Below are 27,039 nucleotides of genomic sequence, written 5' to 3'. Positions count from 1 at the left end.
ATCCCTTCCAAAAACCCCCCAATATCCCTTCCAACGACCCCAAACATCCCTTCTAAAAATCCCAAATATCCCTTCCAATGATCCCAAACATCCCTTACAAAAATCCCCCCAAATATCCCTTCAAATAATCCCAAAAATCCCTTCCAATAATCCCAAACATCCCTTGCAATAATCCCAAACATCCCTTCCAATAATCCCAAAAATCCTTTCCAAAAATCCCAAAAATCCCTTCCAACAACCCCAAACATCCCCCCCATCGCCCTTCCCGCGTTTGATTTCACCAGAGGCAAAGAGAATCTTTCCTCTCCCGGCTCCTGGCAGGACTTTCCCCTCATTTCTCCACTTTCCCTGGCCCCGGCACCCTCCAGGCGCTCCGGGGTGGATGAATCAGCTCCCGCAGGTGCCCCAGGTGCATCCAGCTCCTACCTGGGAGCTGATCCCATCCTGCCGCCGGCTAAAACCGCTTCCAAGGCAACCCCGCGAACACCAAAGCTCATTTCAAAGACAAAAATTCATCTTAGAGAGCAAAAGAAGCGGCGGAGACTCACCTGCATCGGCCGGGGCCGGGCCGGGAGTGGCGGGAGCGGCTGGGAGCAGCCCCGGGCAGGTTCGGGGGTGGGAGGAGGAGAAGATTCCTTCCGGTCAGTCCTGTTCTCTGGCTGCCTCTTGCCAAGGAGCCTCCCTCGTTATCCTGCGCTCCCAGGATGTTTACGGCACACCTGGAGAGGTGGATGTAGGTCAGGGACGAAGCACCTCCTTGGGTCTCCAAAAAAGCCAGAGAGATGTTCCCTTCTGATATAAAATTCTGCATTTCACAACCCCTAAATTGTGGTTTTTTTCCTCTACAACAGAAGGGGTTTGTGGGTTCACGGGTAAAGTTTGGGAAATGTCACAGACCAGGAGAGTTCCTGCAGGAAAAGGGGGTTTATTCTTATTTTTAGGCTGTCCTAAATGTCACTGGGCTCAGACTGGAGGCACCTTGGGCCAGCTCTGGCAAGGGCAGCAGAGCTGGGGCTGCTGTGGTGAGCGAGGAGCAGGAGCCCTGAGCTGGCAGGGCAGTGGTGGCACGGAGGGGACACCTGGGGACACCTGGGGACCACCATGGGATCCTGTCCTGATGGATCTGGGACAAGGTTCTGATCCTGCCTCGATGGATCCAGGATCAGGATGTGATCCTGCCCCGATGGATCCGAGCTCAAGTTCTGATCCTGCCCTGATGGATCCGGGCTCAGGTTCTGATCCTGCCCTGATGGATCTGGGCTCAGGTTCTGATCCTGCCCTGATGGATCCGTGCCCAGGTTCTGATCCTGCCCCGATGGAACCAGGCTCAGGCTCTGATCCTGCCCCAATGGATCTGGGCTCAGGTTCTGATCCTGCCCCGATGGATCCATGCCCAAGTTCTGATCCTGCCCTGATGGATCCGTGCCCAGGTTCTGATCCTGCCCTGATGGATCTGGGATTGGGTTCTGATCCTGCCCCAATGGAACCAGGACCAGACTCAGGTTCTGATCCTGCCCTGATGGAACCAGGACCAGGCTCAGGTTCTGATCCTGCCCTGATGGATCTGGGCTCAGGTTCTGATCCTGCCCTGATGGATCCGGGCTCAGGCTCTGATCCTGCCCCGATGGAACCAGGACCAGACTCAGGCTCTGACCCCTCCCCAGGACCCAGGAAAAGCTCGGGGGCCGCTCCCAGCCCAGCTCGTTCTGCCCCGGGAGGTGCCCGGCGCTGCCCGGATCCCTCCCCGTGCCCAGGGCGTGCCCCTCCCGCCAGCTCGGGCACCGAGATCTCCCGATAGGGGCTGATCTCTCTCGGCATCTCCCCGCGGTTGGGACAGGAGAGGCTGCAGAGCCACCCACGCCCCGCGCTGGGTTGGAAATGGGATCAAGCCAAGGGGCTGGAGCCAAATTTTCCTCCCGCAGCAGGATGAGGCAAGAGGCAGCAAGTCCCTGCAGGTCCCTGGCTGCTTTTGGGGCGGCTGCAGCAGCCCTGGATGTTCCCCCTCTTTGGGGACCCCCGGAGCTTTTGGGGGATTTTGGGGGTTCCCTTCGGGGCTGGGTTTGGGGGTACCAGGTGTGGGTTTGTCTGGGTTGGAGGCACTGGAGATGATATTTCATGTTGGGACTCAGCAGTGAGATTATTTTACTGATAAGAAATTATCAGCAAGGCCCCAAATGGCCAAAAATCTCTTGTTCCGAGGTCTTTTAAAATTAAACCATCCAATTAAGAGCTGAAAAATTAAATTATTCTCCCTTTTCACCCAATGACTGATCCCAAAGACCCCAAAATTTGGATTTTTCCATCAGTTACAAATGCCTCCCAAACCCAAGAAGGAGGAAGGAGAAACCCAGGAGGACACCCTGGATCCTCCATCTTGCACACGAAAAATCCCAAAAATTGAATTTCTCACCGAGTGATGCCCCCACACTGCTCTCCATAATTTCCCACTTTTGTGGGTTCCAGTCCAGCCGGAATTTTAGGAAATTTTCTCCACGAACGAGGGTCAAAGTCAGAGCTCCCCTGGCGGTGGCAGCTCGGGCAGGACCTGGTGGCCTCTCCAAGTGTCACATCCTGGCCATGTCACATCCCAGCAGGTGGCAGCAGGAGCCCGGGCTGCCCTCCGGATCACGGAGACTTTCAGGGGATTATTATTTTTTTTAATAGATTATTAGGGGATTATTATTAAAAATAAATAAATAATAATATATTGTTTATAATTGTAATATTTATATGTATATTATATTATCGATATTATATTCTATTCATTATATTATATTCATATTATATTATATTATATTTATCTCATATCTATACTATATATAATATATAATCATATAATATATATTACACTAATCTTATATTTTTAATATAATATAACACATATTATTACTACATATTAACATAATGTTATCTATTATTATAATATATTATATTATTATATACCATTATACCATATTGTATATTATATATATTAACAATATAATATATAAGATATAATAATATATATAATAGATACTATTTTATAATGCAAAATAATATTAATAATTATTATTTGTTATTCTTTCTTCTTTTATTATATTATTATTTAATAGTATTATAAATTATAAATATGAATAATATGATTATTTATATTTATAATAGTAATATAAATTATAAATATAAATAAATATAATTATTTATCACATTTTTAAAATAAAATTTAAAAATAAATTTAAAAATTAAATTTAAAAAATTAAATTTTAAAATAAACATTTTTAAAACACCTCATTTTTTTTTTGGGGTGCAGAGCTGAGGGAACCCTGCTCCTGCAGCAAATTTGACATTTTGGGGTGTCAAAACTGCCTCCAGAGGAAGCTGAAGCAACCTGGGGGTGAAGCAAACCCGGGGAGGTCTTGTGTTAATTGTGTTAATTAATTACATCTTGCTTCAGCTCTTGCTGCTTTGGGGAAGTTTCTGGAAGGTTCCTTCCCGGAGCTGGGCGGTTTCAGGGCTTTGAGTCACCCTTGGGAAATCAGCTCTGGTGCTTTTCTGCCCCAAAAAGGGTTTGGGCAGCTCCCAGCCACCTTTTCACTCTGGAAAGCAGCTAATTATTAACTAATTAACGTTTGGGGGTAAATTTGGGGTGTTCTGGGTGAGGGATTGGAGTTCTTTCACCTTGGTCCATTTTAAACCCAAACTTGTGTCCACCACCATGGGAACAAAAATGCCCTAAAAAGAGATTTTCCCCAAAGCAGTTATTAACTAATTAACATTTTTGGGGGTAAATTTGGGGTGTTCTGGGTGAGGGATTGGAGTTTTTTCACCTTCTTGTCCATTTTTAAGCCCAAAACTTGACATGTCCACTACCACCTGTGGAGCAAAAATGCCCTAAAAAGGGACTTTTTCCTCTGCAAAGCAGTTAATTATTAACTAATTAACGTTTTGGGGTAAATTTGGGGTGTTCTGGGTGAGGGATTTTGGTTCTTTCATGTTCTTGTCCACAAATAAGTTTTGAAGCCCAAAACTTGACATGTCCACCACTACCTGTGGAACAAAAATGCCCCAAAAAAGGTTTTCTGCAAAAAATATTTCTCATCCCTCCCCATCCTTCCTCCCAGCTCCTGCCCACCACCACAGCAGGCCAAAAAAAAAAAAGGGTTTTTTTTCCGGTTGGAAATGCAAAAATCTGTCAAATCCTGGGTGCAACCCCAAATCCCAAATTCCCAAATCCCAAAGGTGGATTTAGGAGAGGAAAAAAAAAAAACCAGGAGAACCCACAGAGACCCAGGAGAGCTTTGGAAATCTTTATTTGGCAGCAAAGGCACGGCGCTGGGAGGGAGAGGAGGAGGAGGAGGAGGAGGAGGAGGAGGAGGAGGAGGAGGAGAGGAGGAGGAGGAGGAGGAGGAGGAGGAGGAGGAGGAGAAGAAGGAGGAGGAGGAGGAAGAGGAGAAGGAGGAGGAGGAGGAGGAAGAGGAGGAGGGAGGGAGGATTTTAAGGCTGGATTCAGCTCCGGAACCTTCTCCAAGCTCCAGGATTGCTGGGAGGAGCTGCCTCAGTGGTGGTGCTGGTGCTGGTGGTGGTGCTGGTGGTCCTCCACCTCGTGCAGGTGCTCGTGGGTGGCACAGGTGACACGGGTGACCAGCAGCATCATCTCCCCAAAGCTGATCTGGGCGTCCTTGTTGACGTCCAGGTCCTTCATGATCTGGTCGATGGTGGCCTGGCTCTTCACGTGCTGTGAAGGAAGAGGGGACAAAGTGAGGGCAAAATCTCCATCCCTGGGGGGGGACAAAACGTTCCTTTAGGAAGGTGAGCTCCAAATGAGAAAAAAAATGGTTTTTTGGGGGTGTTTGTGGCGTGGAAAAGGAGATTTTTGGGCTGATTTTGGCAGAGAAGAGGATGAGGGTTCCATCCGTGGAGAATGTTTGGGATGGGGTGGAGAGCAGAGCAGGAAAGGGGGTGAACCCAAACCCTGGGGAGCCTCCAGGCACTGGGATCCAGCCCCTCACCTTCAGGTAGTTGGCCAGCTGCTTCTCCAGCAGCAGCTTGAGCTCCTTCTTGGTCAGGGTGTCCCGGTCGCCCTCGCGGCGCGAGTACTGGTGGAAGACGTCGATGATGGCGTCCATGGCCTTCTCCAGCTCCGACAGCGGCTGCTGGCTCTGCTGGCCCTGCAGGAGGAATGGCCAGTCGGAATGTCCAGGAAAATCTGGGATAACCGGGCTGGATCCAGGAGAATCTGGGATATCGGGGCTGGATCCAGGAGAATCTGGGACAACCAAGAGAATCTGGGATAACCGGGTTGGATCCAGGAGAATCTGGGACAACCAAGAGAATCTTGGATAACCGGGTTGGATCCAGGAGAATCTGGGATATCTGGGCAGGATCCAAGAAAATCTGGGACAACCAAGAGAATCAGGGATATCAGGGCTGGATCCAGGAGAATCTGGGATATCTGGGCTGGATCCAGGAGAATCTGGGACAACCAGGAGAATCAGGGATAACTGGGCAGGATCCAAGAAAATCTGGGACAACCAAGAGAATCTGGGATATCAGGGCTGGATCCAAGGAGAATCTGGGATATCGGGGCTGGATCCAGGAAAATCAGGGGTATCTGGGCTGGACCCAGGAGAATCTGGGATATCTGGGCAGGATCCAAGAAAATCTGGGATATCAGGGCTGGATCCAGGAGAATCTGGGATATCTGGGCTGGATCCAGGAGAATCTGGGACAACCAGGAGAATCAGGGATAACTGGGCTGGATCCAGGAGAATCTGGGGAGGAACGTTCCTCTTTGGAGCTGTGGGAATTTCCTCCAAGGAGGCTGAAGGACCTCTCAGCCTCTGTGCTCCTACAGGTGAGAGCTCAGAATTGTCTTGGCCCCAAAATGGGCCTGGCCTAAGCCTGGTTCTGGTGCCAACCCAACCAGAGCAGCTGGTACCACCCCAAAACCACAGAGCAGGGGACAACACCCCAAAACCCTCATTGGGGACACAGAGAAGGTGACAACACCCCAAAACCCTCAGTGGGGACACAGAGAAGGTGGCAACACCCCAAAACCCTCTTTGGGGACACAGAGAAGGTGACAACACCCCAAAAACCCTCAGTGGGGACACAGAGAAGGTGACAACACCCCAAAAACCCTCTTTGGGGACACAGAGAAGGTGACAACACCCCAAAAACCCTCAGTGGGGACACAGAGCAGGTGACAACACCCCAAAAACCCTCTTTGGAGACACAGAGCAGGAGATCTGACGTCCAGGAGCCTCTTTGGTGGCCAGGAACCCCTTCCAGGAGGAAACCTCTCTCCTCACGGGCTGTGGATTTGGTTTTGCCCAGCCAGGACCCCGGGGTGGAGATGAGGAGAAGCTCCCTGAGGATCCTCACACCTCGGATCACCTGGAAAAGAGCACGGACACCCCCAAATGCCCCCACCCCGCACTTGCCTTGCTCATCTTGTCACCTCAGCGAGGTCCCCTGGGGCGGCTGCGGGGCCGGTGCCACCCCGGTGTCTCTTATGAAGTGTCCCCATTGTGAAATGTCCCCGTCCTGTCCCGTTCCTGGCCCCACAACGCCCCTGGCATTGCTCAAGGCTCCAGAAAGTTCCCCAAAAGGGGCTCTGTGGCTTTTCCCGCAAGCTCGGGGTGTCACCAGCTCAGGTGGGGGTGGCCCTGTCCCCTCACCTGCTGGGATTGGCCACCAGCTCTGGGCAAAAGCCCCTTCCCTTGGGATCCTTCCACTCCTTTCCCTTGGGATCCTCCCAATTCGGGATTTTTCCATATTTGGGATCTTCCACATTTGGGATTTTTCCACATTTGGAAGTTTTACATATTTGGGATTTTTCCACATTTGGGATTTTTCCATATTCGGGATTCTTCCACATTTGGGATTTTTCCACATTTGGAAATTTTACATATTTGGGATTTTTCCACATTTGGGTTTTTCTACATTTGGAAACTTCCACATTTGGGATTTTCCTGCTTTTGGGATTTTTCCATATTTGGGATTTTTCCATATTTAGGATTTTTCCACATTTGTTTTCTACATATTTAGGATTCTTCCATATTTGGGATTTTTCCACATTTGGGATTTTTCCACATTTGGGTTCTTCCACATTTGGGATTTTTCAACATTTGGGATTTTTTCCACATTTGGGACTCGTCCACATTTGGGATTTTTCCCCATTTTCCTCCTTTCCAGGGCCATTTGCTGATGCCGGGGGTTGACGGTCCCCAAAATGTCCCCACCCCTGATGCATCCCAGCATCCCACGCCTTGCCCAAAACCTCCAAAACCACCGAGCCCAACCTTTGACCCCTCCCCAGAGCACAACACCGAGTGCCACCCGCTCCTGGCAGCGCCGGCTGTGTCACACGGGGCACGGGTGGCACCGGGACCGTCCCCAGCCTGCAGCAACCAGCTGTCCATGAAAGATGATCCGGGCGTGTTCCCGGCCTGGCCCAGCTCCAGGAGCTCCGTTCCATCCCCACCCCAGGTGTGCCCTGAGCTGCAGAGCCCAGGTGTGGCTGAAAGGTGCATTTTTATTTCTCTTTTCAGGGCTCTGTCTCTCCTTTGTGGCTTTTTTTTTTTTGTGGTGGTTTTTCTCGGCCTGGCGTAGGCCTCGCGCGGGCCTGGCGGCTCCGAGCCGCCAAGTTTGGGAGCAAAACGAGATTTTCCAGGGTTTCCTCATCAAAACGAGCTGCCTGCTGACTCAGCAATCTCCTCTGGGGTTTGTTGGACCTGCCCAGCTCGGGTTGGTCTCGTCATGGTTGGTCTCAGGTTGGTCTTGGGACTCCTGGGTTTGGAGGCCAAAACAAGGCCGAGTTCAGGAGCTCCTTCCAGCAGGAATTTCCTCCTGGAAAGGGCAACCAGGCCACAGAGGTTTGGAGTCCTCATCCCTGGAGGTGTCCAAGGAAGGGTTGGACATTGGTCTGGGTGACCAGGTGGGGACAGGTCTGGGTGACCAGGTGAGGACAGGTAGCAGGCTGGACATTGGTGACCAGGTGGGGACAGGTCTGGGTGACCAGGTGGGGACAGATCACAGGCTGGACATTGGTGACCAGGTGGGGACAGATCTGGGTGACCAGGTGGGGACAGGTCACAGGCCGGACATTGGTGTGGGTGACCAGGTGGGGACAGATCGCAGGCTGGACAAGTCTGGGTGACCAGGTGGGGACAGGTCACAGGCTGGACATTGGTGACCAGGTGGGGACAGGTCTGGGTGACCAGGTGGGGACAGGTCACAGGCTGGACATTGGTGTGGGTGACCAGGTGGGGACAGATCACAGGCTGAACTCGACCTTGGAGGTCTTTCCCAAATGAAAGGACCCCGGGATTCCACCCCCAGCCCCCAGCCCTGGCTGCTGGGGTGCTCTGCTTTCACAACCAGCGGGTTCTGCTGCAGAACAGGACATCTGGGGACATCGGGGACGTTTCACAACCGCGTGTCCGGGGGCGGCCGCCGTGTTGCGGAGTTTTGGTGCAATTTCAGGAATTTGGTGCAATTGGACTCCCTTTGATCACCCTGGAGGTGCCAGGGGGACGAGGATGGGGGACAAGGATGGGGGACAAGGATGGGGGACAGGGGGTTCCAAGCCAGGGGTGACCCCCAGGTGTGAGTGGTCAGTGCAGGCACTGAGGGACAAGGGGGTCACAGGGACAGGCGCTGGCACCACTTGGGTGGCTCTGCAGGTGTCCTTAAAGCTGAACCTGCCTGTCCAGCTGTCCCCAAGGCCCAGGCTTGGCCAGGGATCCATGAACCAGAGCAGGAACAACCCAGGATCTGCTGGGAGGTGCCCAGAGACCCATTGGAACACCCCGAGGTTGCAAAGAATTGCAAAATTCTTTCAAAACTCACTTTTAGGGGCAGGAGAGTGGCTGGGGTGGGGAGAGGGAGCAGCAGCTTTGTCCCCCCGGGGTCCATATCCCAACACCCCGATACCCCAACTTCCCAAATCCCAAATTGTCATCAAGCAGAGCATTCCCAGTGCCTGAGGTGCAGGATTTGGGATTTGGGTGTGGCAGTGTTGGGACATGGAAGTGTCTGAACGGCAGAAAATCATCGCCAACACACCCTGAAACCCCAACATCCCAAACCAGAGGATTTTGGGCACTGGGAACATTTTGCTTCATGAGGGTTTTTGGACAAAACCATGGCTGCAGGTGACCCCACCCACCCCCCTCTGTCCCTCTGTCCCTCTGTCCCTCCCACCCCCACGATGGATAAGGAGCTCAGAGAACTTCAAGTGCTGCTTTATTGTGCCAAGGGGCTGCTCCAGGCGGGCAGGGAGCAGCCAGAGCCCAGTTCCCCAAGCTTCCCTCTCCCATTTTTCCACGGCCGGGCTCAGTCCTGGTCGGGCCCGCAGCGGTCGGAGCCGTGGCTGATGCGGTGGGCGTCGTCGGCCAGCTTGCTCAGCACGATGGTGAACTCCTCAAAGCTCACCTCCTTGTCCTTGTTCAGGTCGGTCTCCTGGAAGAGCTTCTCCAAGTAGCCAGCCCGGTTCCTGTCCTAAATTTGGGGACACGAGGTGAGGGTCACGTCCCTGCCTCGGCTCCACTCCTGGAGCTGGGTGGATCCTTCTCTGCCCTGGGAAGGGTTTGGAAGCTGCAGGATGTCCCAGCCCTCCCCTGCCTCGCCCTTAGCCCCAGATTAAACACCAGAGGGGACAGGATTTTGTCCCAAATCCCTGTGGTTGGGGACACAGTGGCTTTTAGGAGAAATCCATTGGATCAGGCCAGTTTTGGGAGAAATCAATTGCACCAGGCCAATTTTGGGAGAAATCAGTTGAATAAGGCAAATTTTGGGAGAAATCAGTTGGATCAGGCCAATTTTGGGAGAAACCAATTGAACCAGGCCAATTTTGGGAGAAATCCATTGGATCAGGCCAATTTTGGGAGAAATCTGTTGGATAAGGCAAATTTTGGGAGAAATAAATTGCACCAGGCCAATTTTGGGAGAAATCAGTTGGACCAGGCCAATTTTGGGAGAAACCAATTGGATCAGGCCAATTTTAGGAGAAAGCAATTGCACCAGGCCAATTTTGGGAGAAACCAATTGCACCAGGCCAGTTTTGGGAGAAACCAATTGAACCAGGTCAATTTGGGGAGAAACCAATTGAACCAGGTCAATTTGGGGAGAAATCAGTTGGACCAGGCCAATTTTGGGAGAAATCAGTTGCACCAGGCCAATTTTGGGAATCACCAAGGATGAACTCGCACCACTTTCCAACTTATTGAGAGGAGACTGCAACATTAGAGCTCCCAGAATCCTCTCAGCCGAGGCCCAAGAAGCCCTGGAGAAGTTTGCTGAGGTCCTTCAACAAAGACAACACATGGATGCCACAGCCATTTCTTCTCGCAGCGTCAGGAGAAAAAATGCAATTGTGTGGGCTCAGATTTCAAGGGGACGCCTCAAAGAGGGATCCAAACGGATTTTCTGATCCTGCAGACCTCCAAAACCAATTTTTACAACACGAGAAACGACAGCTCGGGTCATAATCAGAGCCAGGGCGGGATTGCTGACGACGGCAAAGATTTCACAATTGATCTGCCATTGAAAAGAGAATCTTTCGATTGGGCCTTGCAAAAACCAGAATAATTTTAGATTGCGTGGCTGGACTGCTCAGGTGTGAGTTCAATTCACTTCCCCAGCGCCACACACGTGGAACCTTTCGATTTGGGCCTTGCAAAAACCAGAAGAATTTTAAATTTCGCTGCGCCCGATTCGCTTTCCACCACCACGCGCGGCAGGAGGAAGAGCAGGGGCGACCCCAAACTGGGCGTGACAGAAACCCCCCGACCCCCAGGGGGGTCCTGAGCCCCATCCCCGTGGGGTTGTCCCTCGGGCACTCACGCAGGTCTGCAGGAAGGACGGCGCCTGCTCCTTCAGCAGCGTGGTGAAGTCGCCGAGGCTCAGGAGGTCGATCTCGCCCTGGCGGATGCTGTACTGGTGGAACGTGTCCACCACGGTCTGCAGGGCCTTCTCCAGGGTGCAATTCCCGGGGAACTGCCGGCTCCCGGCTTGGCTGTGGGTGCTGGTGGACATGGCTGAGCTCTGGGGGGGACCTGCAGGGGTTGGGGACAAACCTCGAAGTGTGAGAGGGGACAAAAAACTGCGCCTGAGCCTGGGGGCACCTGCAGGTCCTTGGTGGGGAGTAGAAAATGAGGGGATTTGGGGATATTGATGGGATACAGCTCCAGCTTGGCTTTGCCAAGGAGCAGCTTGTTCCAACACACCTGAGGACCTTTCTCAGGTGAGGGAAGCAGGGTCAGGCCAGCAGGGGCAGAGGGCACAGAATTAGTGGTGACTCCACCAAAGATGGCACCAGAACCCCAATAATTTGTCCTCATTTTCCAACCCAAACCAACCTCCTGCTCTACCCCGAAGAGAACCCATCACCCTGGGCTGATGGATCCCAAACTTCTTCTCCCTCATCCTTTCCCCTGCAAGGACCATCCTTGTCCTACTCACCCTGGTCTCCGAGGAGGGTTTGGATCCGTCAGTGTGCCCCAGGAGCCTGGAGCAGCCCTTTTATACCTGTCTGAGGTCCTGTTTCATCAGAGTTGGTGACACACCTGCCACAAGCATCAGCTTGAGTTCACATTTCCCGCACCTGGAAATTGCCAGGTGGGAACCCCGAGCCCCTCCCGGCCTCATTCCAACGCTCCAGTTCCTGGTTGCACCCACCAGGCTTTGGAAATGTTGTCCTTGGCCCCTCCATCACCTCTGACAGGGCTCAGGGAGGGGAAAAACTCTGGCTTGGTCACACCTCCATGTCGAGGGCAAGGCCGTCCGGGCAGAAGTTGCCAAAACTTGGGGAGTTTTGCAACACGACGAAAAATTTGCGCATTTTCCTTCTGCTGTAGGAGCGAACTGGGCTGTTGCACATGGAAACAGGGATGGCTTTGTCCCCTGGGTGAGCTTTTAATGTGATTTCTGTTTTTTACAACGCCAACTGGTTGGACGCTGCCCAAGACAAAGCAGCATCTGTATTTTATAACTTGTTTTCCAGAATATTTTCCATTGTTTTCTACTTGTACTCTGCTCTCGCTGCAGAGATTTTCTGGAGGAAACTGGGCACAAAACCAGGAGAAAACACAAGGCCAGGGTCTTTTCTGGCTGGTGCAGGAAATGCTGCATGTTTTGCAATTGTCACCTCTGTGTCACCCATGTCAGGGACAAAGAAGAGCAGATTTGAAATCAGAAAATGAGATTTAAAATCAGACAATGGGAAGGTTTAAAAATCAAACAATTAAGAGGTTTAAAAATCAGACAATGAGAAGATTTAAATTCGGACCATGAGAAGGTTTAAAAATCAGACAATGAGAAGATTTAAAATCAGACAATTAAAAGGTTTAAAATCAGACAATTAAAAGGTTTAAAATCAGACAATGACAAGTTTAAAAGCAGACAATGGGTAGGAGGAAGAGGGAAGGACCAGCTGAACCGGGGGTGCCCGTTCCTGTTTGAGGATGCTCCTGTGTCCCCGGGGCATTGCACGGATTTATTCCGGTATCCCTGACTCACTGCATTGCTCCTTTTGTTTCCCGGACGGGCTCCTTGCACACTGGCACCCATCCCAAACTGGAGTGTCACCCATCCCAAACTGGAGTGTCACCCATCCCAAACTGGAGTGATCCCAAATTGGAGTGTCACCCATCCCAAACTGGTATGTCAAACTGGAGTGTCACCCATCCCAAACTGGAGTGGCACCCACCCGAAACTGGGAACCCAAACTGGAGTGTCACCCATCCCAAACTGGGATCCCAAATTGGAGTGTCACCCATCCCAAACTGGAGTGTCACCCATCCCAAACTGGGTTCCCAAACTGGAGTGTCACCCATCCCAAACTAGAGTGTCACCCACCCGAAACTGGGAACCCAAACTGGAGTGTCACCCATCCCAAACTGGATTCCCAAACTGGAATGTCACCCATCCCAAACTGGAGTGTCACCCACCCCAGATTTGAGTGTCACCCTTCCCAAACTGCACCCTCGTCCCCCAGCTGGCCAGGAAATCCTCTGGTGCTCTCGTCCCTCCCACCCTCGGCCCCTTTCCCAATTTTCCCAGTTTTTCCCTAAAACCTCTGGGGGAGCACCTGGCGATGCCCAGCCCTGCAAGGGCAGCAGTGCCCGAGTGACACGGGGGTGGCAGTGAGTGACATTTGCCTCGAGGGAGGCTCCCCAAACTCAGAGCTGTCCTGTGTCACCGAGGTGCCACCCAAACCCCGCTGATTTCACCCGGGACAGGCCCTGGTTTGGGCTGATGTTGGAGCCTCCTGAGCCTGGGGGTTCCCCACTCAGTGTCCCCTCACTGGAGCTCTTGTCCCCTCCTTTTTCAGCCCTCACGAGCCCACGGTGGCTTTCAGGTGTGTGGTGACCTGGGGGATGTGTCCCAAACCATGAGAGGTTCGACTGGTTCTGCAGAGCGGCCGTTCCTCTGAGCAGCTCCCAGGATGGAGCCCCCGGAGCCCCTCGGCCTCGTGCTTTGCTCTGCTGGGGCTGCTGGGCTCTTTTGGGGTCACAAAAACATCTCACATATGCCTGGAATGTCACACCCTTGGGATCTGGCACCCCTTGGATGTGACACCTTTGGGATCTGGCATCTCTTGGATGTGACATTCCTGGGATTTCGCATCTCTTGGATCTGGCACCCCTTGGATGTGGCACCCTTGGGATCTGGCACCCCTTGTATGTGACCCTCCTGGGATCTTGCGTCTCTTGAATGCGGCACCCCTTGTATGTGACACCCTTGGGAACTGGCATCTCTTGGATGTGGCACCCCTTGGATGTGACACCTTTGGGATCTGGCATCTCTTGGATGTGGCACCCTTGGGATCTGGCACCCCTTGTATGCGACACCCTTGGGATCTGGCACCCCTTGGATGTGGCACCCCCAGGATGTGACACCCTTGGGAACTGGCATCCCCGGAATGTGACACCCCCAGGATGTGGCACCCCCAGTTCCAGGGCCGGGTCTTGGCAGAGACCTGAGGAAGGACCCCCCCAACTGTGTTTCACCTCTGGCACTTCCTGGGGCTTCACCCTCAGATCTGACACCCTCCAGGAGCCCCCTCAGCCTGTGCTGCCCACTGGAGACCCCCCAAAACCTTGTCCTGACCCCCCCTCTGCCCTGAACAAGATCCCCCCCATGCCACTCTCCCCTCAATCTGGGTTTAATCATGGGCTGGGTGGGCTTCACCCCCCTCCAGGGGAGACCCCAGGACACGGAACACGGATGGGTTTGGTGCTCAAAGGAAGGGACTTTATTTCAATGCCACAAAGCAGAAGCAGGTGACAAAGGTTTGGGTGCAGGGCTGAGGCTCCTGGGGGGACGCAGAGTCCCGTGGCTCGGCCGCCGTGGGAGATGGCTCCGTTTCAGTGACGGTGGCTGTGCCCGTGCCCGTGGTCGTGGCCATGGTCACCACCAGGGCTCTTGTGGGACCTGTTGTGGGCATCGATGGCCACGAGGCTCAGCGTGGTCAGGAACTCGGTGAACTTGAGGCGGCCGTCGTGGTTGGCGTCGGCTTTGGTGAAGAGCTGCCCGATGTAGCTGTCCATGGTGGTTTTGGGCTGTGGGGGGAGCAGAGTCACCTCGGGGTCACTCACCCTCACCCAGCAAGGGCTGAACCCCAAAAAACCTTCCCTCCCTTTGGGGAGCTCCCAAGATAAAGTTCTGGAATGTTCTGCCCAGGGGAGGTGGTGGAGTCACCAGCCCTGGATGTGTTTAAACAAGCCTGGATGTGGCACTGGGTGCCAGGGTTTAGTTGAGGGGTTGGGGGTGGGTTGGACTGGATGATCTTGAAGGTCTCCTCCGACCCAGTGATTCTGGGAATTCTGTGAACCGCCCCCATCCCCAGGGGTCCCTGGAAGTGCCCAAGGATGAGCTCTGAGCGCCCCGATCCAGTGGAAGGTGTCCCTGCCCAACATCCCTGGAAGGAGAGGATCTCCCAGGCCCATTCCCACCCATCCCATCCCATTGATCACATCCCACTGATCCCACGCCATACCATACCATACCATTGATCCCATCCCATCCCATGGATCCCATCCCTTTGAACCCCTCCCAATCTATCCCATCCCATCACATCCCACTGATCCCATCGATCCCATCCCTTTGATCCCATCCCAACCTATCCCATCCCAACTCATCTCATCACATCTCATTGATCCCATCCCATTGACCCCATCCTACCCCATCCCATCAATCCCATCCCATCCCACTGATTCCATCCCATCGATCCCATTGATCCCATCCCATTGATCCCATCCCATCGATCCCATCCCATCCCATCCCACTGATCCCATTCCATTCCATTGATCCCATCCCATCAATCCCCATTGATCCCATCCCACCCCACTGATCCCACCCCACCGATCCCCCCCCCCCGGGGTCTCACCGGCACGGTGTTCCTCAGGAAGGGCTCGGCCGTCTCCTTGAGCAGGCTGGAGAACTCCCCCCGGCTCAGGTAGTCGTCCATGGGCTGCCGCACCGCGTACCGGTGGTAGACGTTGACGGCGCACTCCAGCGCCAGCTCCAGGTCGGTTTTCATCCTGCCGGGAAAGGCACAAACGGCAAAACATCGAAGGGAACCCCGACCCCGGGACTCACCGGGAAGGATATGCTCACCTTGGAGGAGGTCTGGGCTCTGAAAGGGAGGAGCAGGAGGATCGGTGGTGCCAAGCTGGGGATGGCACCTTTTATACCCTCCCGGAGCTGCCGGCGGGGCAGGAACTCCAGGAGTTGTGCAAGGCACGCAGCACGCCCAGGTGAGGATTTGGGGCTCCTCACCCCATCCAGGAACTGTTATCCAGGGAGGGGAAGCCCCAAACTCGTCAGGAAAAACAAGGAGACGCCAAAAATTACATCGGGGGTCAGCGATGGCGCAGGAGCTTTTCTGGAACGTTCTCCAAGTGTTTGGTGGAGGAGATGGAGGAGGAACTTCTCTGGGTGGGGGTCTCCAGGTGACACCGGTTTTACCCAGGGGGGACGTGGTTTGTCACCGATATTTTTGGTGAATTTGGCTGCTGGACAGGAGTTGGATTAAACTTTTTTCTGACTCACAGGTGGGGCAACCGAGAGGCGCTCGAAAAACTTTTATTTTGTCCGGCTTTGAAAATTCTCCGCCAACTCCCTTCCCCCTGGCAGGTGCCAGGGGTGGGCAGCACATGCCACCCCTCCAGGAGGGCACCGCCCCGGATCCAGGGGACAATCCTGCTGGGTGGAACTCTGCCAGCCAGTCCTGGGAGGTGGCACTTCCCGGCAGCTGGAATTGCTGCCCGAGGATAACCCAGGGCATCGCCTGGGTGACCAATTCCCAGCTGACCCCTCCCAGTATTCCCAGTATTCCCAGTATTCCCAGTATTCCCAGTATTCCCAGAAGGAGCTGCAGAACCCCAGGTGTCTGGAGGGGGGTGGTGAGGAGCCCCCACCCCGAGTCCAGCTGGTCACGAAGGTTTTTGGGAAGTGACGATGACAGAGGTGGTGAAACTCCTCCCGCCAGGCTCCCGATCCCGGGAACTGCTGCCAGAAAATCCCAAAATTGCAAAAGAGGGAGACAAAGGGACGGGGCTGGGGATGGGAACGGGCGCGTCCCTACGGGAAGGGGACGCGCGTGGGCTGGGCAGAGGGACACGGGTGGCACCACAGGGACACGGGTTCAGACAGGCCTGGGGATGGCAGAGGGCATGGCTGGGCCACGTGGGGACAGGGACAAGGACAGGTGAGTGCCATGGGGACAGGAGTGGGACAAGGACAGGTGAGTGCCATGGGGACATGAGAGAGGGACAAGGCCAGGTGAGTGCCATGGGGACAGGAGTGGGACAAGGACAGGTGAGTGCCATGGGGATGAGAGTGGGACAAGGACAGGTGTGTGCCATGGGGACAGGAGAGAGGGACAAGGACAGGTGAGTGCCATGGGGACAGGAGAGGGACAAGGACAGGTGAGTGCCATGGGGACAGGAGAGGGGGACAAGGACAGGTGAGTGCCATGGGGACAGGTGAGTGCCATGGGGACAGGAGGGGCACAAGGACAGGTGAGTGCCATGGGGACAGGTGAGTGCCATGGGGACAGGAGTGGGACAAGGACAGGTGAGTGCCATGGGGACAGGTGAGTGCCATGGGGACAGGAGTGGGACAAGGACAGGTGAATGCCATGGGGAGGAGAGGGGGACAAGGACAGGTGAGTGCCATGGGGACAGGAGTGGGACAAGGACAGGTGAGTGCCATGGGGACAAGAGGGGGACAAGGACAGGTGAGTGCCATGGGGACAGGAGAGGGACAAGGACAGGTGAGTGACATGGGGACAGGAGAGGGACAAGGACAGGTGAGTGCCATGGGGACAGGAGAGGGGGACAAGGACAGGTGAGTGCCATGGGGACAGGTGAGTGCCATGGGGACAGGAGGGGCACAAGGACAGGTGAGTGCCATGGGGACAGGTGAGTGCCATGGGGACAGGAGAGGGACAAGGACAGGTGAGTGCCATGGGGACAGGTGAGTGCCATGGGGACAGGAGAGGGGCACAAGGACAGGTGAGTGCCATGGGGACAGGAGTAGGACAAGGACAGGTGAGTGCCATGGGGACAGGTGAGTGCCATGGGGACAGGAGTGGGACAAGGACAGGTGAGTGACATGGGGACAAGAGGGGGACAAGTACAGGTGAATGCCATGGGGACAGGAGGGGGACAAGGACAGGTGAGTGCCATGGGGACAGGAGAGGGACAAGGACAGGTGAGTGCCATGGGGACAGGAGAGGGGGACAAGGACAGGTGAGTGCCATGGGGACAGGTGAGTGCCATGGGGACAGGAGGGGCACAAGGACAGGTGAGTGCCATGGGGACAGGTGAGTGCCATGGGGACAGGAGTGGGACAAGGACAGGTGAATGCCATGGGGACAGGTGAGTGCCATGGGGACAGGAGAGGGACAAGGACAGGTGAGTGCCATGGAGACCAGACAGGGTGTGGCTGGGCCACCTGGCAAGGGGGACAAGGCCATCTGTGTGCCATGGGGATGAGAGTGGGACAAGGACAGGTGAGTGCCATGGGGACAGGAGGGGCACAAGGCCACCTGTGTACCAATGGGGATGGGAGGGGGACAAGGCCAGGTGAGTGCCATGGGGACAGGTGAGTGCCATGGGGACAGGAGGGGGCATGGCTGGACCACATGGGGACAGGGACAAGGCCAGGTGAGTGCCATGGGGACAGGTGAGTGCCATGGGGACAGGAGTGGGACAAGGACAGGTGAGTGCCATGGGGACAGGTGAGTGCCATGGGGACAGGAGTGGGACAAGGACAGGTGAGTGATCCAGGGTGGATCCCTGACAGAGGGATGGATTTAGGGTGGATCATTCCACCTTCAGATGGCCACAGGTGAGGTCTGGGATTTTTGGGGGGTCCCTCTCACCTGCCCGGGGGTACAGGGTTGGCAGAGCCCCGTTCTCTGGGGGTTCACTGACTCTGGAGGGATGGAGACTTTTTTCCTCCTAAATTATAGAATCCCGGGATCCCAGAGGCTGGAAAAGCTCCAAGATCACCACGCCCAAGCTGTGCCCGACCCCCACCTGCTCACCCAGACCAGGGTGGCCACTCCCACCCTCCCTGGGCAACCCCTGCCAAGTCCTGGCCGCCCTTTCCAGGAGGAAATTCCACCCCATGAGCCCCCCCTGGCACAGCCTGAGGCCGTTCCCTCTCCTCCCGTCCCTTTGTGGCACCCCCGAGCTGAGCACGAAGATGGTGGAGGGGGCACGGCCACATCTGGAAGGAGCGTGTGGCACATCTGGAGCCCGCAGGGTGACAAAGGGACGGGGAAGGGTCACCAGCGGGGGAGGAACGGAGCGGCGGGGCCGGGACCGGCATGGGCTGGCCCGGAGCACCGGGAAGTGGCTGCTCCGCACGGCCGCACCCCGGGCGGGAACGCGGCAGAAACCCCGCGGCACCGGGCGTGGGGAGGGGACAATGGCGACAATCGCGACATCCGTGGGGCGGTGGGTGAGGGACAGACCCCGAGTGGGCAGAATTCCAGCTCGGAGCTGTTCCCGCAGCCCTGCGGGTGTGAGCGGCTCCGGGGAAGCAGCGGCCGGGCACGGCTGACTCAGCCCGGCGGGGCTGCCCGGGAGCGGCCCCGGGGGAGGGTCCCGAGGGCTCGGGGGGGCAGCACCCACCCCGGACAGAGCCAGAACCAGAACCAAAACCGGAACCAGAGACAGAGACAGAACAAGAACCAGAGCCAAAGCGAGAACCAGAGACAGAGACAGAGACAGAGACAGAGACAGAGACAGAAAAAGAACCAGAGCCAGAACCGGAGCCAGAGCCAGAACCGGAGCCAGAACCAGAGACAGAGACAGAGTCAGAACCAGAACAAGAACCAGAACCAAAGCGAGAACCAGAGACAGAGACAGAAAAAGAACCAGAGCCAGAGCGAGAACCAGAACCAGAACCAGAGCCAGCCTGGCATCACCCCCAGCTTCCCCCAGCCCAGGGCAGAACCAGAACCAGAACCAGAACAAGAACCAGAGCCAGAGCCAGCCTGGCATCACCCCCAGCTTCCCCCAGCCCAGGGCAGAACCAGAACCAGAGCCAAAAAAAGAACCAGAGCCAGAGCCAGAGCCAGAGCCAGAGCCAGAGCCAGCCTGGCATGGTCCCCAGCTTCCCCCAGTCCCGGCAGAGCCAGAGCCAGAATGAGAACCAGAACTAGAGCCAGAACCAGAGCCAGAGCCAGCCTGGCATCACCCCCAGCTTCCCCCAGCCCAGGGCACAACCTGAGCCAGAGCCAGCCTGGCATCACCCCCAGCTTCCCCCAGCCCGGCCAGAGAGACCCCCGGGGGGGGCAAAACCGCTTCGTTTAAATCGAGATTTATTGAAATGGCATCGGGGGCACAACGGGAGGGTCCCGGGGCGGTGCCGGGCCCTGCCCTCACTTCCTGCGCGGCATCTTGTCCGGCAGGTCCTGGAAGAAGTCGTTGCACATCATGGCCATGCAGGCCAGGAAGGTCACGTACTCCTGGAAATCCACCTCGTTGTCGCTGTTGCAGTCCAGGTTGCTCATCAGCTTCTGTAAACTCGCCTCGCTGGCTTGTTTCTACCCGAGGAGGAGGAAAAGGAGGGGTTAAAATCGGGCTTTGCACCCCCCACCCCCCCCGAAGGCCGGAGTGTCCCCCCCTGGCACTCACGCTGAAGCTCGGCAGCTCCTTGGTGAGCAGCTCCTTAAGCTCGGCTTTGTTGAGCTTGTACTTGTCGCCCTCGTTGCCCGAGTACTTGTGGAAGGTGGCGACCACCACGGCCAGCGCCTGCTCCAGGGGACACGCCATGGGGACAGCGGCAAGCCTGGGGACACGGGGAGGGCACAGAGGAGTTGGCATCCCCCAGGTGCCCATCCCCCGTCCCGGGATGTTCCGTTCCCTCCCCGGCCGGGCTGGGCAACCCCAAAACGGGGGGAAAACGGGGCGGGGAAGGGGCTCGGGAGTTTTTGCAGCCCTCGCCAGGTGAAATCCACATTCCCAGCTCGGCACCTGCAGCGGGAACTTCTGCCAGGACCTCTCAGCCGCGCCTGGCGACATCTGGAGAACATCTGGCGAGGGAAGGGAGGGGGGGAAAAACAACTCACCGAGAGCTTAGGAAAGACAAAAGAGATCGGGCAGGGCGGAAGGGGAGCCAGCCTCAGGCCCTGGCATTTATAACCCCGCCTGGGCCACACCCGGCCGGGGAGGCAGCGACGCTCCCGAGCCCGCCCGGAGCGGGCTGGAAAAGGAGAAAAGGAGGAGAAATTAAAGCCCGGGAGCTCCCCTGCCACGGCAGCTTAGGAGGAGCAAAATGTGCCCCTGGGGCTGCCCAGGGACCACCCGGGCCGGGAGAGCCCCTCGGGGTTCGGGGTGGGCACCGCATCCCCCTCGCCCCACCCATGCCCGGTGCCACCGGGGCAGCATCCCGAGGTTCGGCCGGGACCCAGCGCGGTTCGGCCTCGGGGGTGGTGTCGAGCCGGGCTTGTGCCGAAGGTTTTTTTATTTTTTTTTTTTTTCCTTTTTCGGTGTCCTGGCAGCGATTTGTGTTTCCTAACGGCGCCGTTGTGTAACGGAGCGGTTCCCGTGGCCCGGGCACGTGTCCGGGAGCTGCGGGGGCACCGGGAACCGGCCCTGCCCAACCCCCAGCCCTGGCAAAACCCCCGAGTGTCACCCCCAGCCCTGACAGACCCCCTCGAGTGTCCCCCAGACCCCCCAGCTGGGCAGAGGGACAAAAACGGGGACGAAGCCGCGGCTGCCGCGATGCTCAGGGTGGGAAATTCACCAAACCCCCGCTCGGGGAGGGTCTTTAAATTTCGGCAGAAAAGAAAAAAACAAAACCCCGAGGCTGAGGCTCGTCACCCCCTCGGACAGTGGGAATTTGGGGGAATCCCTGGCAGGGGCAGAAACTCCGGGGGGGTTCTTTGTAAAGGGGGCTGAGAAGGGGAAGGGGGAAATTTGGAGCTCCTGGAGGGATCTGGGGGGGCTTTGGGGAGGATCTGGGGGGTTTGGGAAGGATCTGGGGGCTTTGGGGAGGGTCTGGGGGGTTTGGAGAGGATTTGGGGGCTTTGGGGACAATTTGGGGGCTTTGGGGACGATTTGGGGGCTTTGGGGAGGATTTGGGGGGTTTGGGGAGGATCTGGGGGGTTTGGGGAGGATCTGGGGCCTTTGGGGAAGATCTGGGGGCTTTGGAGAGGATTTGGGGGCTTTGGGGAGGATTTGGGGACTTTGGGGAGGATTTGGGGGCTTTGGAGAGGACCTGGGGGCTTTAGGGAGGATTTGGGGGGGTTGGGGAGAATTTGTGAGCTTTGGGGGGATTTGGGGGTTTTGAGGAAGATCTGGGGGGTTTGGGGAGGACCTGAGGGCTTTGAGGAGGATCTGGGGAGTTTGGGGAGGATTTGGGGGGTTTGTGGAGGACCTGGGGGTTTTGGGGCCAGGCTCTGTCGTGCTTTGTGTGGGGTTTTTACAGCCGGAATTATTTCTCTGGGAATCTGGGAAGCAGCTGAGGGACCTTTCCCAAACCAGCCCCGACCTGCCCGGAGCTGCCGGGGGCGGGGGAGTCCCGCGGCTCCCGAATGCCAGCCCCGATGTGGCCCCGATGTGGCTCCGGCTGTGCTGCCTCGCCCAGGTTTGGTGCCCCCCCGACCCTGGTGGCACCCAGGGCACCGCTCCTGAACCCTCCCCGAGCCGGCCAGAGCGTTCCAGGGGACATCCGAGAGTTGGTTTTGCTGGAATTTCTCCCAAAATAAACCCTGGCGGGGCTGAGGCGCCGTGGAAAATCCCACGGGGGTGGAGGAAGGGGTGAGTCAGGGCTGGTGGTGGGAACAGAGCCCCAGAACTGAACCGGGACTGGGGAGAGCCTGGACAGAACCCCAGAACTGAACAGAACCCCAAAACAGAACCGGGACTGGGGAGAGCCTGGACAGAACCCCAGAACTGGGCTGGGATTGGGGAGAGCCTGGACAGAACCCCAGAACTGAACCGGGACTGGGGGGAGCCTGGACAGAACCCCAGAACTGAACAGAACCCCAAAACAGAACCGGGACTGGGGAGAGCCTGGACAGAACCCCAGAAATGGGCTGGGATTGGGGAGAGATGGACAGAACCCCAGAACTGAACCGGGACTGGGGAGAGCCTGGACAGAACCCCAGAACTGGGCTGGGATTGGGGAGAGCCTGGACAGAACCCCAAACTGAGCTGGGATTGGGGAGAGCCTGGACAGAACCCCAGAACTGGGCTGGGATTGGGGAGAGCCTGGATAGAACCCCAAAACTGGGCTGGGATTGGGGAGAGCCTGGACAGAACCCCAGAACTGGGCTGGGATTGGGGAGAGCCTGGACAGAACCCCAGAACTGAACCAGGACTGGGGAGAGCCTGGACAGAACCCCAGAACTGAACAGAACCCCAGAACAGATCCAGGATTGGGGGAAAAAATGAACAGAACCCCCAAAACTGAACAGAACCTCAGAACTGAACAGAACCCCAGAACTGAGCGAGGATTGGGGGAAACCTGAAAACAACCCCAGAACTCAATGAGGATCGGGGGAAAAAATGAGCAGAACTCCAGAACTGAGCTGGGATTAGGGTAAAGCCTGAACAGAACCCCAGAATTGAACCAAGATTGGGAAGAGCCTGGACAGAACCCCAGAACTGAACCAGGGCTGGGGAGAGCCTGGACGGAACCCCAAAACTGAGCCGGGATTGGGGGGAAAAAAATGAACAAAACCCCAAAACTCATCCGGGATCAGGGAAAAGCTTTTATTGAAAACCCCTCAGGGCTGGGATGGGATCGGGGAGGGGTCACTGGAGGGGTCACTCTGGGGGTCACTCCGGGGTCATCCTGGGGGTCTCTCCGGGGTCATTCTGGGGTCACTCTGGGGTCACTCCAGGGTCACTCCGGGGTCACTCTGGGGTCATTCTGGGGTCACTTCCTGCGGTGCTGCTTGCTGGGGTCATCCTTGAAGAACTCGTTGAAGCCCATGGTGATGCAGGCCAGGAAGCAAACGTACTCCTTGAAATCCACCTCGCTGTCCTTGTTGTGGTCCAGGTCCATCATCAGCCGCTTGAACTCGGCCTCGTCCATTTGTTTCTGCCGGGAGAGAGGGTTTGGGGACAGGGCTTGGGGACAGGGGCTGCCCCTGGCCCTCCCCTCTCCCCTCCTCTGCCTCATGGAGGGATTTTGGACTCGGCAGCTGCAGGTGGGGGAGCTGGGCAGTGCCCAAATTACCAAAAGGGACTCCCGGGGGTGGAAAAATTCGGGTAAATAAATAAATATATAATTGATATTAAAGGGCCTCCCGGGGTGTGGAAAAATTTGCCAAACAAAATAAAAAATTTTAAAAAAAAAAATAAATAAATAAATAAAAATATTGAAGGGCCTCCGAGGTGTGGAAAAATTTGGCTAAATAAATAAATAAATAAATAAATAAAATTAAAGGGCCTCCCGGCTGTGGAAAAATTTGGCTAAATAAATAAATAAATAGATAAATACATAAATAAATAAATAAAATTAAAGGGCCTCCCAGATGTGGAAAAATTTGGCAAAATAAATAAATTTATAAATAAATAAAGTTGAATTGAAGGGCCTCCCGGGTGTGGAAAAATTTAGCAAAAAAAAAAAATTTAAAAATTAAAAATTCGCTTCCTGGTTGAAACCACAAGCTGAGAAAGGGAAGTGAGGGTTAAAAAAAGAAATTATGAAATAAATGGAAACGGGAGCGTGATTTCCTTCGCCAAACAAAATATTTCTGTGGGTTTAAAAAAAGCCAAATTTCCTCTGGGGCTGAGCCCCTGGAGGCCTCGTCCCTCCTCTTCCCCAGGGCTTTCCCTGGAGTGCCAGGGGTGGATCCACCAGGATTGCAGAGAGCCGGGAGGAGAAAGACTTGGGAGGAAAAAGATTCAGGAGAGAAAAGACCTGGGAGGAAAAAAGACTCAGGAGAAAAGACCCTGAGAAAAACCTGGGAGAAAAGACCTGGAGAAAGACCTGGGAGAAAAAAGACCTGGGACAAAGACCTGAGACAAAGACCCGGGAGAAAAGACCCGGGAGGAAAACGACCCCGGACAAAGATCCGGGAGAAAAGATCCCAGTAAAGACCCTGAAGAAAGACCTGGGAGAAAAAAGACCCAGGACAAAGACCTGGGAGAAAGACCCAGAGAAAGACCCGGGAGAAAAAGATCTGGGACAAAGACCCAGGAGAAAGACCTGAAGAAAGACCCGGGACAAAGACCCAAAGAAAGATCCAGGAGGAAAGACCCGAGAGAGAAAGGACCCAGGAGAAAAGTCCCAGGGAAAGAAAGACCCCAGAGAAAGACCTGGGAGAAAAGACCCAGGAGAAAAAAGACCCAGGAGAAAAGACCCCAAAGAAAGACCCGGGAGAAAGACCCAGAGAAAGACCCAGGACAAAGACCCAGGACAAAGACCCAGAAAAAGACCCGGGACAAAGACCTGGGAGAAAAGACCCGGGAGAAAAATACCGGGGACAAAGACCCTGGAAAAAAGACCCAGAGAATGACCCGGGAGAAAAAAGAGCCGGGAGAAAAGACCCAGGAGAAAAGACCCAGGAGGAAAGACCCAGGACAAAGACCTGGGAGAAAAGACATGGGAGAAAGAAGAGACCCAGGGGAAAGACCTGGAGAAAGACCCAGAAGAAAAAGACCTGGGACAAAGACCCAGAGAAAGAACGACCCGGGAGGAAAGACCCAGAGAAAGACCCAGGAGAAAGGCCTGGGACAAAGACCCAGACAAAGATCCGGGACAAAGACCCGAGACAAAGACCCAGGAGAAAAGACCCGGGACAAAGACCCAGGACAAAGACCCAGAGAAAGACCCAGGACAAACACCCAGGACAAAGACCCAGAGAAAGACCCAGGACAAAGACCCAGAAGAAAAGACCCGAGACAAAGATCCAGAGAAAGACCCGAGACAAAGACCCAGAGAAAGACCCAGGACAAAGACCCAGGAGAAAAGACCTGAGACAAAGATCCAGACAAAGATCCGGGACAAAGACCCAGGACAAGCACCCAAGACAAAGACCCAGGACAAAGACCCAGAGAAGGACCCAGAGAAAGACCCAGGACAAAGACCCAGAGAAAGACCCAGGACAAACACCCGGGCCAAAGACCCAGAGAAGGAGCCAGGGCTGGTCGGTTCGTGCCCCTCCACCCCCAAGGGACCCCGGCGATGTCCCCAAGGCCACTCACGCTCCCGAAGACCGGCAGCTCCTTGTTGAGCAGCTCCTTGAGCTCGGCCTTGCTGAGCTTGTACTTGTCGCCCTCCTTGGCCGAGTACTTGTGGAAGGTGGTGACCATGAGGGCCATCGCCTGCTCCAGGGGACACGCCATGGCCAGCCTGGGGACACAGAGCAGGGGGTGCCATCATGGGGGGGTCCCGGGCGGGTTTTGGGGTGCTGGAGGGGGGAAGGGGAGCGGGGACTCACCGGCTGAGCGCTGATCAGCTCCTCAGGGATGGGGCAGAGGGGCACGGCGGGCATTTATAGCCTGGGAGGGTGGCACAGGGTGGCACAGGGTGGCACTGCCCCCGGGGCACCCCCAGCACGCCCAGCTGCTCCTCAAGACGAGTTTCGCCCGCGCCTCATTTTTGTCTAACGAGCTGTGTGATCCCATTAATGAGCTCTGTGATCCCACTAATGAGTGAGCTCTGAGATCCCATTAATTAGCTGTGAGATCCCATTAATGAGCTCTGTCATCCTCTTAATGAGCGAGCTCTGTGATCCGCTAATGAGCTGTGTGATCCCGTTAATGACCTCTGTGATCCTGGTAATGAGTGAGCTCTGTGATCCCATTAATGATCTCCGTGATCCCATTAATGAGTGAACTCTGTGATCCCATTAATGAGCTCTGTAATCCCATTAATGAATGAGCTATGAGATCCCATTAACGAGCTGTGTGATCCCATTAACGAGCTCTGTAATCCCGTTAATGAGTGAGCTGTGTGATCCCATTAACGAGCTGTGTGATCCTATTAATGAGCTGTGTGATCCCATTAATGAGCTCTGTAATCCCATTAATGAGTGAGCTATGAGATCCCATTAATGAGTGAGCTATGTGATCCCGTTAATGACCTCTGTGATCCCACTAACGAGCGAGCTGTGAGATCCTATTAATGAGCTCTTTGATCCCATTAATGAGTGAGCTCTGTGATCCCATTAACGAGCTGTGTGATCCCATTAATGAGCTCTGTGATCCCATTAATGAGTGAGCTATGAGATCCCATTAATGACTGAGCTCTGTGATCTCGTTAATGATCTCTGTGATCCCACTAACGAGCTGCCCATTTTCCCTGGCACAAAGTGACCCTGGGGACAGGGGTGGCACAGCCGGGCATCAGCCAAGACAGGGGGGTGGCTGCTGTCCCCATCTGGGGACCAGAACCCCCCAAATTCCCAGCGATCCTACACGGGGGGGACAAACGGGACCCACCCTGTCCCCCCATGGCCCCCAGGGCTGGCAAAGGGACAGCAATTCCCGTGTTTGCTCCCCGAAATGAGACCTGGGGGTGGCTGTCCCCGGATCTCCGGGTCCCGCCGGGCCCGGCCCGGCCCAGCCCCGCTCGCCC

At 55.3% G+C, this 27,039-nt stretch overlaps 5 protein-coding genes and 2 long non-coding RNA genes across 10 annotated transcripts; 2 read left to right on the top strand and 5 right to left on the bottom strand.

The window, feature by feature from the left end:
- Positions 1–1,330: 1,330 nt before the first annotated feature.
- Positions 1,331–1,834, top strand: LOC127060708 (uncharacterized). Its single transcript, XR_007780013.1, has 3 exons — positions 1,331–1,502; positions 1,542–1,574; positions 1,608–1,834. It is a non-coding gene; the product is annotated as an uncharacterized LOC127060708 (long non-coding RNA).
- A 2,434-nt stretch (positions 1,835–4,268) lies between these two features.
- LOC103823933 (protein MRP-126-like) lies at positions 4,269–6,555 on the bottom strand. The gene is made up of 3 exons (XM_009099108.4): positions 6,420–6,555; positions 4,986–5,144; positions 4,269–4,711 (listed from the first exon to the last, which is right to left on the bottom strand). Exons 1-3 carry the CDS (start codon positions 6,426–6,428, stop codon positions 4,532–4,534), a joined length of 348 nt encoding a protein of 115 aa, XP_009097356.1. The 5' UTR covers positions 6,429–6,555; the 3' UTR covers positions 4,269–4,531.
- Positions 6,556–9,208: 2,653 nt separating this feature from the next.
- Positions 9,209–11,555, bottom strand: LOC103823983 (protein S100-A7A-like). The gene is made up of 3 exons (XM_018924234.3): positions 11,443–11,555; positions 10,825–11,036; positions 9,209–9,480 (listed from the first exon to the last, which is right to left on the bottom strand). Exons 2-3 carry the CDS (start codon positions 11,014–11,016, stop codon positions 9,316–9,318), a joined length of 357 nt encoding a protein of 118 aa, XP_018779779.1. The 5' UTR covers positions 11,017–11,036; positions 11,443–11,555; the 3' UTR covers positions 9,209–9,315.
- Positions 11,556–14,213: 2,658 nt separating this feature from the next.
- LOC103823982 (protein S100-A12-like) lies at positions 14,214–15,679 on the bottom strand. Its single transcript, XM_009099184.4, has 3 exons — positions 15,601–15,679; positions 15,371–15,524; positions 14,214–14,543 (listed from the first exon to the last, which is right to left on the bottom strand). Exons 2-3 carry the CDS (start codon positions 15,521–15,523, stop codon positions 14,349–14,351), a joined length of 348 nt encoding a protein of 115 aa, XP_009097432.3. The 5' UTR covers position 15,524; positions 15,601–15,679; the 3' UTR covers positions 14,214–14,348.
- A 648-nt stretch (positions 15,680–16,327) lies between these two features.
- On the top strand, positions 16,328–19,126 carry LOC127060691 (uncharacterized). Of its 3 annotated transcripts, none has more exons than XR_007779979.1 (5): positions 16,328–16,729; positions 16,914–17,116; positions 17,153–17,188; positions 17,297–17,848; positions 18,156–19,126. It is a non-coding gene; the product is annotated as an uncharacterized LOC127060691 (long non-coding RNA). The 3 variants fall into 3 exon arrangements; XR_007779978.1 differs by lacking the exon at positions 16,328–16,729 and having other exon boundaries at positions 16,877–17,080; positions 17,134–17,188; positions 17,297–17,353; positions 17,576–17,848; XR_007779977.1 differs by lacking the exons at positions 16,328–16,729; positions 17,153–17,188 and having other exon boundaries at positions 16,877–17,116; positions 17,297–17,353; positions 17,576–17,848.
- A 679-nt stretch (positions 19,127–19,805) lies between these two features.
- Positions 19,806–20,730, bottom strand: LOC127060669 (protein S100-A4-like). Its single transcript, XM_050984645.1, has 3 exons — positions 20,573–20,730; positions 20,139–20,292; positions 19,806–20,047 (listed from the first exon to the last, which is right to left on the bottom strand). Exons 2-3 carry the CDS (start codon positions 20,274–20,276, stop codon positions 19,883–19,885), a joined length of 303 nt encoding a protein of 100 aa, XP_050840602.1. The 5' UTR covers positions 20,277–20,292; positions 20,573–20,730; the 3' UTR covers positions 19,806–19,882.
- A 2,471-nt stretch (positions 20,731–23,201) lies between these two features.
- LOC103823931 (protein S100-A4-like) lies at positions 23,202–27,039 on the bottom strand. 2 transcript variants are annotated; one of them, XM_050984644.1, is made up of 4 exons: positions 26,546–27,039; positions 25,901–26,365; positions 25,665–25,812; positions 23,202–23,553 (listed from the first exon to the last, which is right to left on the bottom strand). In XM_050984644.1, exons 3-4 carry the CDS (start codon positions 25,803–25,805, stop codon positions 23,389–23,391), a joined length of 306 nt encoding a protein of 101 aa, XP_050840601.1. In that variant the 5' UTR covers positions 25,806–25,812; positions 25,901–26,365; positions 26,546–27,039; the 3' UTR covers positions 23,202–23,388. The 2 variants fall into 2 exon arrangements, with proteins under 2 accessions (XP_050840601.1, XP_009097355.1); XM_009099107.4 differs by having other exon boundaries at positions 25,901–27,039.

The sequence above is a fragment of the Serinus canaria genome, chromosome 25, assembly GCF_022539315.1.
Source record: "Serinus canaria isolate serCan28SL12 chromosome 25, serCan2020, whole genome shotgun sequence".
Classification (NCBI taxonomy): Eukaryota; Metazoa; Chordata; class Aves; order Passeriformes; family Fringillidae; genus Serinus; species Serinus canaria.
This window is presented reverse-complemented; position numbering and strand designations above follow the sequence as displayed.

What these genes read in the sequence shown, in the direction of transcription:
- LOC103823933 (XM_009099108.4), bottom strand. An exon ending in AGCTGGCCAACTACCTGAAG is followed by an intron (nt 4,712 to 4,985) that starts GTGAGGGGCTGG and finishes CTTCCTTCACAG; the next exon opens with CACGTGAAGAGCCAGGCCAC.
- LOC103823931 (XM_009099107.4), bottom strand. Translation starts at nt 25,805, where the DNA reads ATGGCGTGTCCCCTGGAGCAGGCGATGGCCCTCATGGTCACCACCTTC. An exon ending in AGCTGCCGGTCTTCGGGAGC is followed by an intron (nt 23,554 to 25,664) that starts GTGAGTGGCCTT and finishes CTCTCCCGGCAG; the next exon opens with AAACAAATGGACGAGGCCGA.
- LOC103823983 (XM_018924234.3), bottom strand. Translation starts at nt 11,016, where the DNA reads ATGTCCACCAGCACCCACAGCCAAGCCGGGAGCCGGCAGTTCCCCGGG. An exon ending in CGTCCTTCCTGCAGACCTGC is followed by an intron (nt 9,481 to 10,824) that starts GTGAGTGCCCGA and finishes CCCCAAATTTAG; the next exon opens with GACAGGAACCGGGCTGGCTA.
- LOC103823982 (XM_009099184.4), bottom strand. Translation starts at nt 15,523, where the DNA reads ATGAAAACCGACCTGGAGCTGGCGCTGGAGTGCGCCGTCAACGTCTAC. An exon ending in TCCTGAGGAACACCGTGCCG is followed by an intron (nt 14,544 to 15,370) that starts GTGAGACCCCGG and finishes CTCCCCCCACAG; the next exon opens with CCCAAAACCACCATGGACAG.
- LOC127060669 (XM_050984645.1), bottom strand. Translation starts at nt 20,276, where the DNA reads ATGGCGTGTCCCCTGGAGCAGGCGCTGGCCGTGGTGGTCGCCACCTTC. An exon ending in AGGAGCTGCCGAGCTTCAGC is followed by an intron (nt 20,048 to 20,138) that starts GTGAGTGCCAGG and finishes CTCCTCGGGTAG; the next exon opens with AAACAAGCCAGCGAGGCGAG.